Source organism: Furipterus horrens, unplaced genomic scaffold, assembly GCF_987537825.1.
Source record: "Furipterus horrens unplaced genomic scaffold, mFurHor1.1.pri manual_scaffold_10, whole genome shotgun sequence".
In the NCBI taxonomy this organism is placed as follows: domain Eukaryota; kingdom Metazoa; phylum Chordata; class Mammalia; order Chiroptera; family Furipteridae; genus Furipterus; species Furipterus horrens.
The window spans coordinates 98,360,010-98,379,490 of record NW_028327180.1 but is presented as its reverse complement, the minus strand read 5'-3'; the positions used below and the strand labels follow the sequence as shown (position 1 = coordinate 98,379,490).

Here is a 19,481-nt window from a genome sequence, read left to right as displayed (position 1 = left end):
CAACCGCGGAAGGTGGTGTTCTCTGTCTGGCTTATCTCACTTAGCACAATACCCTCCAGGTCCATCCGTGCTGTTGCAAAGGGCATGATCTCCTTCTTTTTTATGGCTGAGTAGTATTCCATCGTGTGTCTGTACCACATCCTGCATTCATCTACCAGTGAACCCTGAGACTGCTTCTGTACTTGGCTATGGTAAACACTGCGGCAGCGAACATGGGGGGTGCCTATGTCTTTTCAAGTTAGTGTTTTTGTTTTCTAAGCAAGACTTTCTGACGTGCAGCCCAAGAATCTGCAATAAACAAAAACTCCAGGGGATTCCGAAGCCCAGCTAAGACACAAAGGGATCTAATTCTCCGCTCCCCAACATTCTACTGCCGATTCCTGGCTCGACCCTGAGGCCACCTAGAATCCTGCCGAATCATGAATGATGCTTAGGGACCCCACCACTAAAAAGCAGGCCATGCCTTGGCAAAGGCGGTCTTGTCCAGAGTGGGCCCTGCTTCTAAGTCAGGATGGGGGGACCCGCAGCCCATTCCTGTGCGGGGAATGTGAACAGCGCTCCTTTCTCCTCCCACCACCCAGGAGGTGACATCGGACATTCGAGGGTGGGGGAGGTTTTGCCTCAAGGTGAGATCTTGTATCTATTTGGTTTTTGTTGGTTTTTGTTTCCCTTCTTTTCAAAGAAACCAAAGGTACTCTTCACTGTTTTTAAAAGGAAGGGCAATTTTCTCAAAAGCACGTTCTCCAGAGTGAACCATGATTACAGCCTCCACGTGTGAATACTGGCTTCCGTCTTTCTCAGGCACTGAGCCCTCAGAACATGTCAAGATTCAGGAGGATTCATGGGGGCGGGGGGGCTGGAGCTGGAGGGAGAAACTAAACTTTCCCATACTGAGCCCTCTGCGCTTGGCTGTGAGCTAGGCAGTGGGTGCAGGATCCCAGTTCACTGTCCCGCTTTCACCACGGACAGGGGGGTGAGGGGGCTGGTACTCACGGAGCCGGGGAGAGACAGCGGCCGGTCCCTCTGCGGCGGCTCCACACGGAAGAACCCTCTGACACCAAATGATTTACTGCTCACTTCACCCCCACTCAGCCACGTTTAGCTGATTAAAAGGAAGGCCCTCTCACAACAGTTAAACAAGCGGGCGAACATTTTCATCAAAGCTAACTGTCCTTTAATAATCTGATGCCCATCTTCCTTCCCTGACACCTGGCCGCTGTCAGTCTCCCTGCGGATGAGAGAGACGGAATGTTTCTGCAGCCCCCACGCCCCCCCACCCTCTGGGTGCATTCCCTCAGAGGACCCTCCCCTCCCTAGAAAGTCCTCTGCCCCCCACCTCACCCCCTGTCTGTGTCTGCCTCTCGCTCTCCCCGTCCCTCTCTGCCTTTCCCATTTCTGCATCTCTCCCTCTCTCTCCCCTCTGTCTCCCTTTCTCTCCATCTCTCTATCTCCGTCCCACCTCTCAGTCTGTCTTTCCCCCCTTCCTTGTCCCCCTCTCCCCCTTCCCGTTCTCTAGGAAAAGCAACCAGCTGCAAAGGCAGCAAAGCAGAATGAAGAGGGGGCAGGGAGCCCCGTCTGGGCAGCCTCCCCGAGGCTGAAAGTCAAGGTGAGCTGCAACGCAGCTGAGCGCACAAAGCCAGGAGCAGGGCCGCGGGCAGCGGTGACCGTTGCCCAGATGTTCTGGCAGTTGTGGAAAATCTCCTGGTGCCGCTCTGCCTGCCTCTTCAGAGGGCGGAGAAGCCTGTCGGCTCTGAGGAGAGCCGGGCGGCGCCCACCACGGAAACCCGAGAGGATTCCCCAGGCCCAGTTGTCCACGGTCCCCTGAGGAGGCTGCCATGAGGACCACCATCTCAGGCCCTGCCGTCCCCTGAAATTCTACCGTGTTTGCTCCATCAAGGCTTTGCCTTCTGCAGGTCTGAGCTCCCTGACCTCACCTGTGGTAGTCGTCCTCCCCGAGGGCTTGGGGAGGGAAGAGCAGGTGAACTTGAACAGAACCCACTGAAGGAACGAGGTGCGGCCACAGAGAGATCCCTGCCTGTGCAGGGGGCACTGCGCACACGCGTGGACTTGCTGTAACGTCACTGCTCCATGTTCCTACCTATCAATCAAGCATTTGTTCAGCCCCCGCCACTGGCAAGAAGCGTGCTAAGAACACATTCTCTGCCCTCAAGGGCCTGGAGACTCAGCGACGGGTCTGAAGGCTCACGACTTACTGAAAAGCAGCGCAAGGGACACTAAGGTTCCGCGTGGCTGTTATTCCGCTTCTGTATTGTTCTGCTTTCAGAGTTCAAGCAACAAAATGTTTTCTCACACCCCCTGCTCCCCGCCACCCCGGTCCCCAAGCTCCCCTCGGCCTCTGACCCTTGCCAACACCACTCCAGAGTTTTGTTTTGTTTTTTAAGAGAAGGGGGATGGGAAAGAGAAAATGCCGAGGCCCTCGACCACCTCCCTTTCTGGTTCCTTGCAGTTTGGACTCTGGAGGGAGGGGGAGGGGAGCTCACATCAGAGCCAAAGTAAAGACACGGTGCAGGTGGAAGGCCTGAGATCATCTTGGATCGGCTTTCCTAGAGCAGCCCTGTCTGCTTTGCTTCCCTCAGAGCTTTTTTTCCCCACTCTGGGACAACCCCGTCACCAACACCACTACTAAGGACCCGTGTTTATTAAACACCTACTCCCAAGCAAACGGCCTGCAAACCCATTTTGCTTAAGCCATGTCCCGGTTATCATCGCCGCCTGACAACAGCCAAGGGACCCAAAACTTCGTGGTATGAAGACAGCCATTGGATTATGTTCCCTCGTTCTGTGGGTCCGGAATTTAGACAGGACCCAGGAGGGACGGCTGGTCTCTGCCCTGTGACGTCTGGGCCTGGGCTAGGAAAACTGGCCGGGTGGGATGCAGGGTCCGGCGGGGTGCAGGGCCCAGCGGGGTGCAGGGCCCAGCGGAAGGCTTCCTTACCCCCAGGCCCAGCACCTGCTCCGGAGTGACTAGAGGCCTGGCTCAGCGGGGCACTGTCAACCAGTGTGCCCCCACGTGACCTCTTCATGTGGCTTGAGCTTCCTCACAGCATGGTGGCCTCAGGGTGTTAAACTTCATACAGGGCAGTTCATGGCTCCAAGAGCCAGTGTTTCAGCAAATAGGAAAGAGGCTGCATGGCGCTTTCCGAACCAGCCACGGTGACAGTATCTGTGGGCTGTATCCACGGAGACAGAGCCAGCCCTGCCCAGTTTCACAAAGCAAGCACACAGACCCCACGTGTCACGGACAGGCGTGTCAGAGACTCTGCAGGTAGGTCTTACGGTGCTCTCTGGTTCACTCCCCATGTAACAACCCTTTGAGGAAGTATGAGTATTCTCCCTGGGTTAATGGTGAGGGCGCTGCGGTTCACGGAGGTTAAACAATTCAGGCTACGCTACGCCAGGACCTGAGCTCCAAATCACTGCCCACGAGGCGCCCGCCTGTCGTTCCTGATGCCCGCCTCTGTCCTGGATGCTCCCCAACCCCCCCCCCCCCAGCTCCGACTCCACGACCCTGCTCGCCTTACCTCTGTTTGCTGGTTTATGGACTCTGAATGTCCTTCTGCCCTGGGAGGAGTCCCTGAGACTCCCACCTCCAGCCCATCTTCACCTGGAGCCGACGATGGGGATTTCAAGAGAGGCAGCCCCCACAGGTGTGGTCCATCTCTAATGCCTGAGACATACAGGCTCTGCAGGCTCTGTGAGGCCAGAGTAGGAATGGCCTCTGTCCTGTGGGGTCCTCACTGGCTCAGGACAGCTGCTGCCATGGGCCGGGGCCCGGATGGACCCAGCCTTCCCTCTGCCGTTGGCTGGTGGCCAGTCCTAATTGGGTAAAGAATCCCACCTGAGTTTGAGTAGCTCCTTTAAACATTATCATCAGGTGCCTTCAAATAAAAATGACCTTTTTAGGAAGACAAATGGGAAAATGGGAAAAAATAAATAAAAAACTGAGGGCATAAAATAAAATGGCAAAGGGTTTACTGGTTAATAAAGATGGCTCATAGAAATCCATAAGAGAAAACTAAGATCTCAATAGAGAAACAGTCTAAAGGTGCAGACAGGTGATACATTTCAGAAAGAATACAAATGGATTGCAAACCTTGGAAAATAATTAAAAGTCATTGCACTATGCTGTTTTCACCTTTAATATTTGCAAAGATTCTTAAAATGAGAATTCCCAAATTGCTTTCCGGAAGGGTTGTATGAAATTATACTCTGGTTTCACTCATCCCAAAAGGAGAATGTGGCTCCTCCCCAGGTGCCGGGGGAAGAACCAGGAACGGCTTCCAGGAGATGCAGGACGTTCAAAGATGGTGTGAAGGGGTCAGTCCACATTCCATTAGTGGCAACCTAGCGCACACTACGACGACCCCCTCTGCAAGAACACACAGCTAGTCTCCCCTCCGGGGCCGCCGCACTTTGGTTACTAATAATAATCAAATTCAACACTTTTCTTTTCAATTGAGGCTGAGGTCATATGGGTCCACAGCGGGAAGGCAGGCCTAGAGGAGGGCCTTACAGAAGAAGGTGCAGACATCCCTCCCCGTGAGGCAGAAAGGCAATGCCTCCCCTGCTTCACTTCCACCAGGAGTTTCTGTTTGCATAAATGGACCCTGATAAATGAGGACCCGGGTTTTCCCAAGGCCTGCGTGTCCCCCGGCTCAGTTTCTGTGGGTGGTCTTCTCTCAGCGGCCAGGGTAATCCGCGTGATCCCCCCAAGTTGGAAGGGAGCAAGTCTGTAAGGAAGCCAAGAAGTAATTTCCCCCCTCCAGCTTCCCAGCAGAAGAGGACCCTGAGGGTCATGTGAGGCTGGAAATAAAGGGACCCTCTCTGTCCCAGTTATGGAGGTGGTTGATTTTGTGCATGTTTATGGGGTGAGAGGAAGGAGGGGATTGAAAAGCTTTTGTTATTGTTATTTGGTAAATTTTTCTCAAAAAAAAAGAAAAAAGAAAGACCACATACAACCAGCTTTGAACATAGAAACAGAAAAGTGAAAAGGTGCAGGTAACAACACTTAGACACAGGACAGAGCCCCGGGCCTACCAGCTGCCAGACACACGTAAAAACACTTCTGTGCAGGGCCTGGCCCTCGGGTCTGCGGAGGGCAGGGCGGGGGTGGGCTAGGCTTCACCAAGGGAAAGGAAAGCCTAGTTGACCACAGAACCTTTGCAGAGGTTGGAAGACCAGCCTGGGATCTCCCCTGAGCCCTGCTCTGGGCCAGCTGGAGTCAGCCCTCAATACAATTTGCTACAGGCTGGGGGGCAGAGGCTAGGACGGTGGCCAGATCCCGGGTCCTGTTGACCTTTAGGACTTAGGGCTCCCTTCAGTCCCCAGCACCAGTCACCGGGATGTTGGTGAAAACCCACTTTACCGCAGTGGGAAGGCTAACCTGGTACCCAGGAGGCGCTTCCCAAACGCCTGCGGGGCCCTTTCCAAATAGTAAACCTGGCTCACCTAGCGCACAACCAAGGCTGCCCACAGGGCCACCAAAGAGCAGCTCTCAACTAGCTTATTGCTCAGGTCCTCTATTTTCGTGGTTAGAAAAAGGAGCACACTCCCCAGCTACCCCTGTGTTCAGCGGAAGGCTTCCCCAGGCCGGTCCATTTCAGCCTGTTGTTACTTTCCTCCCCTGCACGGTTGGAAGGTCTGGGCCCCCGCACCTTCATCCTGGCCCCCGCCTCTCCTCCCCATCCACCCTCCCGGGCGCCCCAAGGGGCAGCGGGGGCCTAGCCTGGGGCGCTGCGCGTGACCCCGAGCGGAAGGGCCCCAGTCTGGGTCCTAATGCGGGTGGCGTCTCGCTTGACAGGAGACGTTTGGGGACAACAGCGGGGACGGGAGATAAGGTGACATACCAGAGCAGATTTGGTGCGCGCGCTGATACTCTTCGCCCGACAGGAAACGCGGAGCTATTTAAAAGACCCTATCGATCACTTTATCTTTCCCGGAGGAAAGCTTCTTGCCCAGGGACAAAAGATGTTCCCTACCTAGAGATACAAGGCCACAGGCCTCCACACAGCACAGGTCTGCCCCGGCGACGCCCGATTACGGCGCGGGGAGAGCAGAGACACGTACTCGTCAGTGCTCAGATGCCGGTGCCAGGACGGGCGCGGGTGGGCCGCACGGGCGAGAGGGCAACGCGGCCCTTTCACAGGATAACCTTCTGCGCCCTTGGAAACATTTTTGGCCGTGCGCACTTAAAACACACAAAGAAAGTGACTGTGCTCTTGAAGTGCGTGTGCCCATCCATGTCGTTTGAGCATCTTTAAAGCGCACCAGTAAGCACATTCAAAGCGGGTCCTGGTGGCGCTGTGACCGTATTCCACAGATTCGTGTCTACAATGTAAACGCTCCCCCGTGCTCCTTTTAAGGGCCTGAATGTCCACAACTGTCATGCGTACACCGAAAGCGTGGGACTGTGTCAACACAACCCTCGGTAGCGCGCTCGCTTCGCGACTGAATCCCCGCACCTCGCTGATTTGTCTGGCGCACGGAATGCCCTCTGAGACATCCCGCTGCTGACACTGGGTTTGCCCCGTGACCTGCAGCTCGCTGGCCTCCGGGTCCCCTGCGCCAAGCCCCGGAGAGACGCTAGTAGATACCGACTGGACCCAACAGCACGGGACCCAACGGTGTTTCCTGTGCGGCCCCGCCCCCACCGCGGACACTTTGCCGCGGAAGTTTTGTTTGGGGACGCGGCTGTTTGCCTCGCCTCCCGCCCGCAGGGCAGGTCGGAAGGGAAGACGAATAAGGAAGATGCAGGGGACAGAAGCGTGGCGGATCTAAGAGCCTGCCATCGGCCCCTGACCGACCGTTTCCAGCTTAAATTCAGCACAGACCAGGCCGCAGCACCCCGGGGCGACCTGCTGGGTCAGCCGGAGCCCGGGGCGCGGCACGGGGGTGGGCGCGGGGGAGCCCGGCCGCAGCGCAGCTGTAGGCCTCGCCGGCCCCCCGCGCTCTGTGCAGAAGCGGGCAGCGGTTCGCCCCCCGCTCGGCGCCTCCCACACCTGCGCACGGACGCCCGCCCAGCAGGTGTGCGCCCATCCGGCCGAGAAAACCCGGCTCCTCTTCCCCGTGTTCCGAGTCGAGTCGCGGGTCCGTCTGACTCCACCGCCACCTGATTCTTCCAGCTGTGACCTTCCCCGAAGAGATCCAGAGGGGCGGATTCCAGCGGCGGATTCTCCCCGCCTCTCCGCGCTGTCCCCGACGTCGCCGAAGCGGTTTGCAGCCTGGGAGGGGGGCGAGGACAGAAGGAGGCACGGGCAACAGACAGGCAAAAGCCCGAAAGCAACGAGCAACGCCCGTGGAAGTTTGAAAGCGACTCCCTCCCATCTGGCGAACCCTAACGCGAGCCTTAAAAGTGGGTCACATCTGACGCAGGATCAGTTTGGTTTTAGGAACATACCCCCCCAAAACGTAAGAAAGTGACTTAAACCAAGACGCACGCAGCACAACTGGCCGCTGGAAAATGTAAAGGAGTCCGCCAGCCTAGCGGCTCTCAGGGGGTACAGTCCAGTGTATGATGACGCTTAAACCTGCAGAAAATACCTCTAGAGGGATATACTTTTTAAAAGCTTCTGACCGCCTGGACGGATGGGGTGGGAATTAACTGCGAAGTGGGAAGGGAACCTTTTCAGGTGATGGTTTTGTTTGTATCTAGATGGTGGTGGCCCTTACAGGGGGGCTTGTCATGGGTCAAGGCTCACTGTACTGCACACTTAAACTGTGTTCATTCTGTTCTTGGTATATTGTGCCTTAATAAATAAACCCAGGAACAAACTTGACTTTAGGTAAAGGAACCAGGTACCTGGAAGAGGGGCATAGTACATTTTATATTCTACCTTGTTTTTTACTTGTTTGTTATTTTTTGCCATTGGTTTGTTTTTAGGGTGTATTCCTTATTCAAAATATGTAAGCAGGCTAATTGATAATGTGACTATAAAAGAATTATTAAGAAAACCAACAAAAGCAGGGACAGAAGATGCTTGGACACCCTCTGTAGGAATAAAAAAAAAAAAAAGGTGCTGTCCATGCCTAGGAAATATTTTGGAAGGTGAGATATATCTCCAATGATCCGATTTGTTTTACTGTATTTGAGTTTTGCTAATATGGTTAACACAGCAACGAAAACTGAGGATGGAGAACTTCTGTGGTGCTCCCATGTGGTGTGGGGGGCCAACACCTCTTCTAGGACACCCAGGGCAGGCGGGCCACAGGAGAGGGCGACAGAGGCCACAGGAGCAGGAGCAGTGGGTGATCCCGCTTCCAGCAAAGACGCGGTGGCCCGCAGCGCTGTGGGAGAAGGCCGGAGCCCCGGTCTCAGTTAATATCGGAGCTGCCCAGGGTGCCTCTGTGGGCTCCCAGCTTCCAGGGCGGGGCCTGGTCCACCTCCCGGTGGGGGCTCGTGGCTTTGAGGGTCGCATCTATTTGGGGGAAGCAGGTTTGAAATACCTACTCCATTTATTGCCGTGGATAGTAGGGAAGAGTCACTTCAGCCTTATTTGGGACAGATTGCCTGTCTGGTTTGGATTCAGAGCTATTTCCCAGGCTGGTCAAGAGAGAGCTAGACTGGGCCAGAGGCCGGGACGAGGAAAAGGAGAAACTGCCAGACTCCTCTGCTGGCTGGGGACAGGGTGGGGGTGGACAGGGCCTGGGTGGGGTTCCCCAGCCCGTGGGCCAGCCTCATCTGCTGCCCCACTCCCAGCCACCAGGCCCACAGCACCTTCACGTGGTAAACCAGCACTGATAAATGTGGGGAAACTGCCTGCCCAGGGTACACACTTTTTATTCGAAACTCCAAGATGAGGGGTGGGACCCAGACACGTGCATTTTTAACACATACCCCCAGGGGATTCTGGCCTAGATATATCCACGGCCCCAAGAGTTTCTACCTTTCTATAAAGGCACAACTTAATTCACTGCATTTGGAAAATTGTGACTTTTAAAAGTTCCTTTAAGGCAATAAATGCATACGGAAGGAAACAACAGAAAGAAAATTGTCCTTCAAAAGGTACTGTGGACAGTGTTATGTCTTATTCCTGACCCCCGACCCTCGCCCAGTTCTCTCCCCCAGAAGCCTTCATGACCATCTTGTGCATCCATCAAAACAAATCCAAAGAACCAAATGCTCCCATTTAAAATACAAATTATGCTCCCTGGTTTGATATTTAATATATCTCAAAATGTATCCGTAAGAGGACATATACATGTAACAAATTCTTTCTCATGGCTGCTAGGTATTCTGTTCTATTGGCGAACATGTTTTTAAAGCAGTCTCCTAAAGGAGACATACGATTTGTTAATGTTCTGATCCCTTAGAAGTTGAAAACGTCAATGAAAATACTCTTCTGATGTGCATATACCTACAGAACAGTCCTTGAAGCGGCAATGCTTGTTCGAAAGGCTAATGTATTTTTAATTTTGATAGTGCCAAATTGCTCCAAAGAGAGTTACCTATTTACACTTTCAATCAACAATGCAAAACAGTCACGAGGTGGAGCAATGATCAAAGTCTTGGTGTTTGCGAATAACACACGTGAAAACAGCTGCCTCTTTTGTGTCTTCATTTGCCTTTCCCTCCTTCCTTCTATCCATCAGCAGAGGTCGTTTGCCAATGTTAACTGTTTTCTTGGGTCATTTTCTTATTGACTTACAAGAACTCTTTCCATATTGTGGAAATCAGTTTTTCTTGTCATTATTTCTAGCATTTAACCTGTATGTTATTTTCACTTTGAATCTATTTAGGGTCTTTTGGGCTGTGCACAAGTTCATTTTTATGCCATTAGGTTTACTGAATTCATCTTTTATGGTTTCTAGGTGTTTAGTTTTCCTCGTCTACCCTCACAGATACACAAACATTCCAGATTGACAGCACTTTTACGTTTCACTACTTAGATTTAAGTTTTTAATCTATCCGGAACCCAACCTATTCGGTGTAAGCATAATCCATTTCCCTTGCCTTCACCTTGAATGTGTATCCTTGTACGGACCACACTCTCCGAAGCAGTATAGCATCCCAATTGGCCCGGGCCTCACTTCCCATCTTGCCAGTTTCACTTTGTGGATTAAGTAACCACCAGCATGTCGGCTCCGCCCCTTCCTGCCTCCCAGGTGAGTGCAAGTAAACAGCCTGGGATGTTTCCCCAAATTGCTCAGCTGGGAAGGGAAACAAACATGAAACTGACAACCAGAGAAGGAAAAGGATGTGGTCAAGGTCAGCGGGTAGGTGAGAGAGGCAAGACGGGAGGGCAGTACTGGCTCCAGGTCTAGTACAGCGCAGCCTCCCACACCATCTGTGGGTCTGGGGCTGCGCAACCTCAGTACCTAGGGCATAGTGAGCACCACGGAGCGTGGCTGGAGGGACTCAGGGAACCAGGCCCAGAGTCTTAACAGTGACAGGCGATGGAGTCACTTGAAGCTGGGTGGAACTTCCAGCCCATTCTTTTAGCCGTTCCCCTCCCTGTCTCCTCCCTCACACGCGCATACACATACTCATACACTTACAGTATCCACCCGCCGGATGTGCGCTCTGTGGGCCGCGGGCGCTTCCTAGCACCAAGTGACTTTGGATGGACAGCCGCTAAAGCAGTTCTGGGAACTTCCTGCCTCTCCCAGCTGGCTAGCAGAGGCCAGAGAAAGCCAAGAGCCAGTGAGAGCAGAGGCTTTGTGAACATAGAGATGGTATTTCCAGGGCTCTGCTCAGACTGCCCAGATAGCAGGCTGGCTGTGTAATTTGTGGTGTCCAGGACAAAATGAAAACGTCCAGCCTATTGTAGAAAACATACCAAGAATTTCAAGACATCAACAGTACTGCGCAGGGCCCGTCTAAGCTCAGGCCCTGTGCAGAGAGGCACAGGTCACATGCCCAGGGAGCCAGCCTGCAGGAAAGGATAGGGTTGAATACAGCAGAGGGGAGATGAGAGTCTTCCTCAGGCCTCTGAAGGTTTGACTTTTAGGGTAAAGTGGGCTGGGGGAGGGGGGCCTTCATAGTAGCTAAAATATGGAAACAACCCAAATGCCCATCAGCTGATGAATACAGAAACAAAATGTCTCTCCACACACTAGAATATTATTCAGCCATTAAAAGGAACAAGGTACTGAGACATGCTCCATGGATGAAACTTGGAAACATTATGCTAAGTGAAAGGAGCCAGACACAAAAGGCCACATATTGTATGATTACATTTGTATGTAATTCCCAGAATGGGCAAATGATAGAGACATAAAGTAGATGGATTTGTGGTTGTCTAGAGCTGGGGAAGTGGAAGATGGGGGAGAGGCTTAGGGTCTCTTTTGGGGGTGATGAAAATGTCCTAACAATGTGTGATGGTCACACAAACCTGTCAATGTATGAAAAATCATTGAATTGTATACTTTAAATTGATGAATTGTATGGCTGTGAATTACACCTATTATATCTTAAAGCTGTTACCAAAAGAAGGAGGAAGAGGAGGAGGAGATGGAGGAAAAGGAATCTTAAATTTCCCCCTCATTCTCTCAAATGAACTCTATGCAAAAGTGCCCCTTGTCCATTAAGGTTTGGGGGAACCCCGTACCCTAAGCCCCGCAGCCTAGTCCTCCTGTCGCTGCGCGGGCGGGTGGAGGGCACCTTGCTTCCAGTCCTGGCGGTGTGGCTCTGGGAGGCGGGGACCCGCAGTAAAGCGTTCACGACTCCGTAGGCACTCTTCTGTCCCAGTGCTGACTCGGTCCCGTCCCGTCTGTGTGACCTTGGGCGAGTCCCTTCACCTGCCTGAGCCTTTGACCTCTGCCGAGCGATCGAGATAAGCGGATCCGCGAGGACGGAGGCGACAGCGCGTCGTCAGCCACTAGGCGCTCAAGAAACGGCTGCACGAGGACGTGGTGTCGAAAGAGCCACCGGGGCCAGAAAAATCCAGGGCCGCGGATGCCACCCGACTCTGGAGGAGCCCAGGGCGAGGGCCGCAGCCCCAAGAGTCGCCCCCGCCCCCAGCCCGGGGCCCGGAAGGAAGCCCGGGCGGCGAAGGGGCCCCGCGGCCGAGCGGGGAGCCAGGGCGAGGGCCGGGAGCCGAGCCCGCAGCCGCCGCGGCTCATCCATCAGCCGGACGAAGAGCAGAGGCGCGCTCTCGGCCCTCTGTTTGCTTTCTCGCCAATTATTGCCGCGCCTGAGCCCCTTTGTTGATACAGTAGTCCGAAAAAGTGCTAATGTTCATTTATCAGGGGGCCCGCCCGGGACGCCACGAGTTGCGATTCTTCCCAAAATATAAACATGGGGCGAGCGTCCCAGACAGAAACCCCCATCTGTTTCCCCGGCGCGGGCCGAGAGCGAGGCGTTGTTGAAGATAAAGCCGCGGATAACGCCGCCTGTCTCCAATGGACGTCTCCCTGGCGCATTAATGACATTCCCGGTTATAGTTCCAGCTTATCTTTCAATTAATCATATATACCTTTTTCGGCCGGCCGGGCTGATTGCAGGAACGGAGCCCGCTCGGGCCGCGCCGATCGCTTTTCAATTAATAATATTTTATGTGCGCAGAATGCGCTCGAGTCATCCTGGTAGTCGGCTCATCTTAAAGCACTAATTCTTTAAAAGGCAAGAAAATAGATGGGCACACTTTCGATCTCTCGTCCCTGCGGTCTGTCCGTCCGTCTGTCTTCTCTCTCTCCCTCTCTCTCCCTCCCCCTCCTCGAGGCCTTTCTCTAGGCTGACGGCTGTTTGTTTGTCCTGCTGGTTTGGCCAAAGTGGGGCTTAGAGAGGAGACCAGGATGGGTCAGCCGCCTTGGGAAGGAAGAGACACCCCTGGTGGGGCTGGAGAATCCGGTTTCGCCCCTCCCCACCCCCAACCATTTGCAACTAATAGTTAAAGAAAACAGAACCATTTTTACTCAGAACAGAGAGGACTGCAAGGAAAAGCGAGAGGTTGCTCTTGGACATTTCTATGCGGAGACCAGTGTGGGTCACCCCAATTTCGATGTTGTCCCTACTTATCCGTTTTTGCCCCTGTTTTCTCTCTCCAGCAATTCTAAGGCCTCTTTTAGAGCCAAGAGAAAGTATTAAGGGGACTCCCCAGAGGGTGCACAGAGATAGAGAAGTCACTGATGCCCAAATAGGGAGGGTTTTCTTTCCTCCCCTATTCATGACACCTGACCCTCAGGTGTTTCAGCCCTGGAAACCCCCATTCCCGAAATAAGTGATAGGTCTTCACCACACTGATTTGCAGAGGAAATGCTAATTTTTCTTCCTCTAGAACTATCTCTTTTAAAAAAATTAAAAACCCACTAAAAACAGGGATCCCGGATGCAGCCTCCATGTTCCCCATTAAACGGTAATATTTCAGGCGTCAGCTCACACTAATCTTTCAAACTGTCATCGCTAGCCGACCGGCCAGCCCATTCACTTAACAGCGCTCCCAGGACCCTCATTCTGAGCTCTTTTCAGCGAGACGTTTAATTGAATCGGATGTGGCTCGTTTGCCAGACGTCACCGCCTGGGCGATAGGCATCCTCTCCCACTCCCCAAAAAGCAATCTTCAAAGGCCAGGCGGGCCCCCAAGCTAGGCTAGCTGAGAGCAGTGACTATAACCCTGGCCAAACCCTGGCAAGGAAGAGCCAAAGGGAGGCCATTGATGAGCAGACCCATCCCAGGAGAAGCCCGGTTAGGGGGTTGAGAGATGGGCAAAAGCGGTGGGTTTCTGGGTCTGGATAGCCCCCACATTGGAAAAAAGACATCTCTCCCCAACGCCAGCTAAGGATCAGCTAAAGATCCCGGAACCGCGTGTCGACCCTGGCTCAAAAACTCAAGCAAGACTCCGCCCCAGCAGCCCAGGCCTGCTCCTGGAGGCTGGCGCCTGGAAGCCGGGGTCGGAGTACTCCGATTCTCCTGCAACCTTCGCGGATCCCCTGTCCTGTGCTCGGAGGCTGCAGGCCCTGGGAGTGTGGGCTGGATTTGGGGCTGGGAAGGTCTCAATATCAGGCCTATGCTCGACTCCAGGGGACCCTTGCCTGGGGCCCCCGCCCGCCGCTCACCATCGCGCTTGAGCAGCCAGGTTCACGTTCTGGACGACAGCCGCCACCTTGTTCCCCTTCTCTGTGCGTTTCCCCTGAGCCTTGGGCCCACGTTCTGAAGCCTCAGGCCCGAGCCGGGCCCTCAGTTCCCCCTGAGCCCTGCACGGCCTTACTGCCAATCCAAGAGCATCTGACTCCAGTTTCCAGCTGGCCCTCCGCATGGACCCAACCCCTCCAAGTCTCCCTTCTCAGCGAGTCCGTGCCGCCCACAGAAACTTGGGTCGTGGGAAATCAAGGCTTTTCCCCAGAGATAGGGTAAGGTGGCAACTTTAACCTGGGGCCGTTCTGCCTGCAGGAAACTCCCTGAAATTGCACACACCATAGAGCGCCTCGCTGCAGAGTCCTGGGGGTGAGGGGAAGGCCAGAAGCTGGTGTCAGATCTCCCAAGGAACCCAGAGGATGAGCCGCCTGCTCTGGGACCTGGCCTGGTAGCTTGCGCTCCCGAATTTCTGGTAAATGTGTCCTACAGAGGATCCCTACTTAACAGACCCTGGGCTGAAAATTAACACTCCTCCTGCCCTGCGCTTCCCCTATGCGCCCGGCCAGTCCGATGCCAGGGCACCCCACTCGGATCTGGCCCAGAAACTTCAGAGAAATCCTCCCAGGGCTGTGCTCAGAGGAGCCCGCCTGCTGGAGAGCTAAGCCTGGTTTGGGACCTGAGGCCTTGGGGCTGGCGGAGGCCAGACAGCCTTACAGCTAGGAAGTGTGGGCAGGGGAGGGAGGGGGGCAGGAATGGTGAGCTCCAGACTGGGAGAAGGTGGGCCACTGGGAGCTAGGGCACCCTAGCACACAGTTCTCTTCTGGGAAGCTGTTTACCAGCTGGGGTTCTGGATTATTAAGGGGAGGGTCGCCTCTTTAGGAGGAGACAGGCAGTGACCAGTGCCCCCTGGAGTTGTGTGTGTAAAACTCCACACCACAACTACCCATCTTGCCTTTCTGCTTGACACACCCAGGAGCCCCCTGGGAAAGAGGGGACCACTGGGCCATGACTGGCCCTGTAAGCCAAGTCAAACAGAGCCCCCATGTCATCCTGGATCTGCCCCTCCTGCCATCCCCCCAGAGCAACACCCCTTCTTGTCTTATTCAGACTCTTCCCAGTCATCCACCTGCAGCAATAAAGCCTTTAAGACGCCTGGATCCGACACCCCTGCCCAGCGCCCTACCCAATCCTTCACTCTCCCATTCTATTTTAGGTGCTGAGAAACATCTCTTCAAATTCCCGATCCCGCCCGGATTCAGAGAAGAATCGAGTTCTTCCCTGTGAACGCGTCCTGGTGGGGGTTTCAGGTAAATACTGCGGGGAAGTCTTAGGCTGCTGGAGCAGGAGAGCCTTCCAAGTGTGTGTCGGCCCCTTTAAAAAGCTGAGCAGGAATTTTTTTTTTTTTTTTTTTTTTTTTTTTTTTTTTTTTTTTTAGCCTAATGACTATATTAGGTGACACGAAACTGCTCATCGCTCCTGTCAACACAGCCCCTGGCCCAATGGCAAGCTGAGTCCCCCTCCTCCGGCCCGGTCCCGCCTCCCCTGTCCCAGAGCTCCATACTACCTGCAGTCTGGCCACAACCGGAGCGGGAAGGCGGGTGCGCGGGCGGCGGGCACCATGCAGGGAGGCTGCCAGGGGCCGTGGGCAGCGCCGCTCACTGCCGCCCACCTGGCGTGGTGAGACGCGCGCTGCCACCATGTTCCCCAGCCCTGCGCTCACGCCCACGCCGTTCTCGGTCAAAGACATCCTGAACCTGGAGCAGCAACAGCGCAGCCTGGCCTCCGGGGAGCTCTCGGCGCGCCTGGAGGCCACCCTGGCGCCCGCTTCCTGCATGCTGGCCGCCTTCAAGCCCGAGGCCTACGCGGGGCCCGAGGCCTCTGTGCCCGGCCTCCCCGAGCTGCGCGCCGAGTTGGGCCCTGCACCTTCGCAGGCCAAGTGCGCGCCTGCCTTCCCAGCCGCCCCCGCCTTCTATCCGCGTGCCTACGGCGACCCCGACCCTGCCAAGGACCTTCGGGCGGATAAAAAAGGTAAGGAGGAAACACAAGACCCTTCTCCCTCTTCAGTCGATTTTGTCCCCGAACCCCGCCGCCAAGAAGCTCTGGCCTGGGTGGAAGAGAGGGCCGAGCTCAGGGGGCTGGGAGTGTGAGCCAGGGCCCCCGCGCCCCGCGTGCAATCGGAGGGTTAGAGAAAATGCTGGATTGAGATGGTCAGAAACAAGAGACAAAGTACTTTTTCGGCCTAACAAAGCCTCAGGCGGCCGCAGCCCTGCTCCTGGATCTGTTCCGAAGTTGAGCAATCGATTTATAGTAGGAGTCAGAACAGAGAGAGAGATTTTCTGTGTCAGTGGGTTTTTAAAAAATCTCTTTTGTGTACAGGGGTGTTTTTGAGGACCTGAGGAAAACCGATAAACAAATTAAAATGCTGCACACCAGACATGCTTTTGTGCAAAATCGGAGGAGGGTCCAAGACCTACGTACCCAACTGTAACCCGAGTTTCTGGGGCTTTTCCTCCTTTGTTCCAGGAGAGTGGAATCTTGGGAACAAGGGCCTCGATTTTAAAACTGGGGCACTGTGGACCCTCAGGAATGTGACTTACTACCTATAGTTTTCCAGCACAATGTCCTCACGTGCTCAGGGCTGAGAAGTTCTCCTCTGGAAAAAGTTAGAAAATACCTCGCGACTAAAGGTGCGGGGCAGTGGAGGAGATGACCGGGGAGGTGGCCTGATTGCCACGCATGTGCCTTCCCGGAGGCGGGGGAGGCTGACCCGCCGCGGAAGAGGGCGCATTGGTGGCACCTTGGCTCGATGCGGGGTCCGCGAAAACCCGGGGAGGCCGGGGCTGCGGGAGACGGGCTGCTGTGAGCCCAGAGAGCATCTTTCTGTGCGCCCAGAAAGGTTTGTCTCAGACCACAGGGAAGGCCGGGGACAGATGCTGGCGGGCAGGGCGGGCTAAAGCGTTTGCTACGAATTCGAATCCAATTCGAGCTCGCGGGGCGGACAGGTTCCGAGGGGGCTGCCCACCCCGCGGCTTCCCGGCACTGCACGAACCCCGCGCCGGTCGTATGGGAGCCTCAGGTCACCAGACCGACACCTCTAGGCCTTCTGTTTCTGTGGTTCAGTGAATTTTGAGAAAATGTGGCCGACTCTGGGGTGAGGCCTCGGTCTCCCTTCATCTAAGCAAAGTAGCCCTAATCTGCTTCACCCCAGGGCAGCACCCGGTTGTTTCCTTTGCAACCCGAAATCTTAAGCCACCGTCCATGCCCCGGACCCCAGTGCGAACCACCCGAGGGCAGGGACCACTGTTGCTTTGTTCTGAAGTCCCTAGAGCCACGCCTGGCACATAGTAAGCATTCAACAAATGCTAGCTGACTGTCGAGCGGAAACCGAGCCGTCCGGGGTGCTCAGTGCGTGGGCAGAGCGAGCCGCAGCCACGCTGGGCTCTCCAGGCGGGCCGGAGCGGCACCAGCCAAGGCCCGTTACCCGGCGGGCGCCCCGCGGGTCGGGCCGTTCTGACCGAGCGTCTCTCCGCCTCTCTGTGCCCCTCAGAGCTGTGCGCGCTGCAGAAGGCGGTGGAGCTGGAGAAGCCGGAGGCGGACAGCGCCGAGCGACCCCGGGCGCGACGGCGGAGGAAGCCGCGCGTGCTTTTCTCGCAGGCGCAGGTCTACGAGCTGGAGCGGCGCTTCAAGCAGCAGCGGTACCTGTCGGCCCCCGAGCGCGACCAGCTGGCCAGCGTGCTGAAGCTCACGTCCACGCAGGTCAAGATCTGGTTCCAGAACCGGCGCTACAAGTGCAAGCGGCAGCGGCAGGACCAGACTCTGGAGCTGGTGGGGCTGCCTCCGCCGCCGCCGCCGCCCGCGCGCAGGATCGCGGTGCCCGTGCTGGTGCGCGACGGCAAGCCCTGCCTCGGGGACTCCGCGCCCTACGCGCCGGCCTACGGCGTGGGCCTCAACGCCTACGGCTACAACGCGTACCCCGCCTACCCGGGGTACGGGGGCGCGGCCTGCAGCCCCGGCTACAGCTGCGCCGCTCCGTACCCGGCCGCGCCGCCCCCGGCGCAGTCGGCCACGGCCGCGGCCAACAGCAACTTCGTGAACTTTGGCGTCGGGGACTTGAACGCGGTGCAGAGCCCCGGGATTCCTCAGGGCAACTCGGGGGTATCGACGCTGCACGGTATCCGAGCCTGGTAGGGAAGGGGCCTGCCTGGGGCGCTCCCGACGGATCCCACCTCTATCGAAGGGCACAGATCCTCGGGGCAAGGGAGGGCTCCCGACACGGTCCCGGGCCCTCGGATTTCACCTTCTCTCTCGCGGAGGCCTCGGGGCTTTTCCCACCCCACATGCCTTTGTCCCTACGCGGGGAAGAGTCTGTAGCAGAGTTTACGAAACTTGCGGTGAATGGTCCCGCCCCCTGGTGCCTTAGCCCTCGGCCGAGGACTACCCTCCGAGCGCCCACGGGCATCCCCAGCGGGCCGAACGCTGGCCAATTGGGACTGGGAGCCCGGGCGCGCGGGGCCTAAGATCAGGCCGCCCTTCTGGAGCCTGGGCCCGGCGCCCGGGCACTTGCTGCCTTGCCGCCGCCCGCCTGCCCACCCGTATTTATGTATTTACCTGTTGCTGTAAGTACTGAGAATCCCCTTCCCATTAAAGAGAGTGCGCTGACCCGGCACGTGTGCTTCTTTCAGCCTGTGGCGCTGCAGACACCGAGTTTCGGAGGCAGAGGCTGCCCCTGCTGGCCTTGGGCTGCAGGCGGAGGCGGTCACTGAGCAAATCACTAAACCAGGCTGGGTCCCTTGTTGGGCGCTTTCTGGGGTTGTCTCTTGTAATTTAAAAAGGTTAGCGGGCCGAGTCTTGGAGAGGCTTACTGACTTGCCTGGGGGCAAACAGCCAGCAGGGGGTCGAACTCAGGGAGGGAGACCATCCGCCCAGAGCCCAGCGACACCTCCGTGAACCCTGCTGTGTGCCAGGTACTGTCCCAGGAGCTGGGCTTTACATGGAGGGCTCCGTGACTCATCCCGCTTAGGGGAAAAAAGTGCCTTAGTCCATTTTACAGATGAAAAGCCGAGAACCGAAGCCCTTGTCAAGCTTCCCAGAGCCCCCGAGCCCAGTGGCACTCCGGTGGAAATGCCCGGGGCCCCGTGGCTGGAGTCCTGCCAGCTGCTCAGCTGGGCTGAGTACAGAACCGGGGCCACAAAGAGATGCGCTCGCCCCAGCAGGGGCTAGGCCACATGATTTCAAGTGGGTAGGGAGGCCCCCTTCCACAACCAGCCAGGGTCCTCCTCACCTCTGGGCTTTGAACGAAATGCGCCCTGGTCCTGACAAACGGCCGCCGTTGCCGTAAGGGACTTACAGAGGAGGACGCTGAAGCCAGGCCACATCAGGCTAAACAGCCCCTGGCTGTGGGACGTGCCCGCTGCCTGCCTCTGGTTTTCTGTCTGCACAGTGAGGACCG

General features: G+C 56.0%; 1 protein-coding gene and 1 long non-coding RNA gene across 2 annotated transcripts in view; one reads left to right on the top strand and one right to left on the bottom strand.

Moving 5' to 3' along the window:
* The window catches only part of LOC150001023 (uncharacterized), a 77,839-nt gene extending 66,960 nt beyond the window's left edge, over positions 1-10,879 (bottom strand). Inside the window, exon 1 of the long non-coding RNA XR_016513758.1 lies at positions 10,516-10,879. This is a non-coding gene — a long non-coding RNA (uncharacterized LOC150001023). The remainder of the gene's footprint in view (positions 1-10,515) is intronic.
* A 4,385-nt stretch (positions 10,880-15,264) lies between these two features.
* NKX2-5 (NK2 homeobox 5) lies at positions 15,265-18,691 on the top strand. The gene is made up of 3 exons (XM_090289818.1): positions 15,265-15,339; positions 15,468-16,060; positions 17,580-18,691. The coding sequence occupies exons 2-3, from the start codon at positions 15,730-15,732 to the stop codon at positions 18,218-18,220; spliced, it is 972 nt and encodes a 323-aa protein (XP_090145944.1). The 5' UTR covers positions 15,265-15,339; positions 15,468-15,729; the 3' UTR covers positions 18,221-18,691.
* The last annotated feature ends 790 nt before the right edge of the window (positions 18,692-19,481 follow it).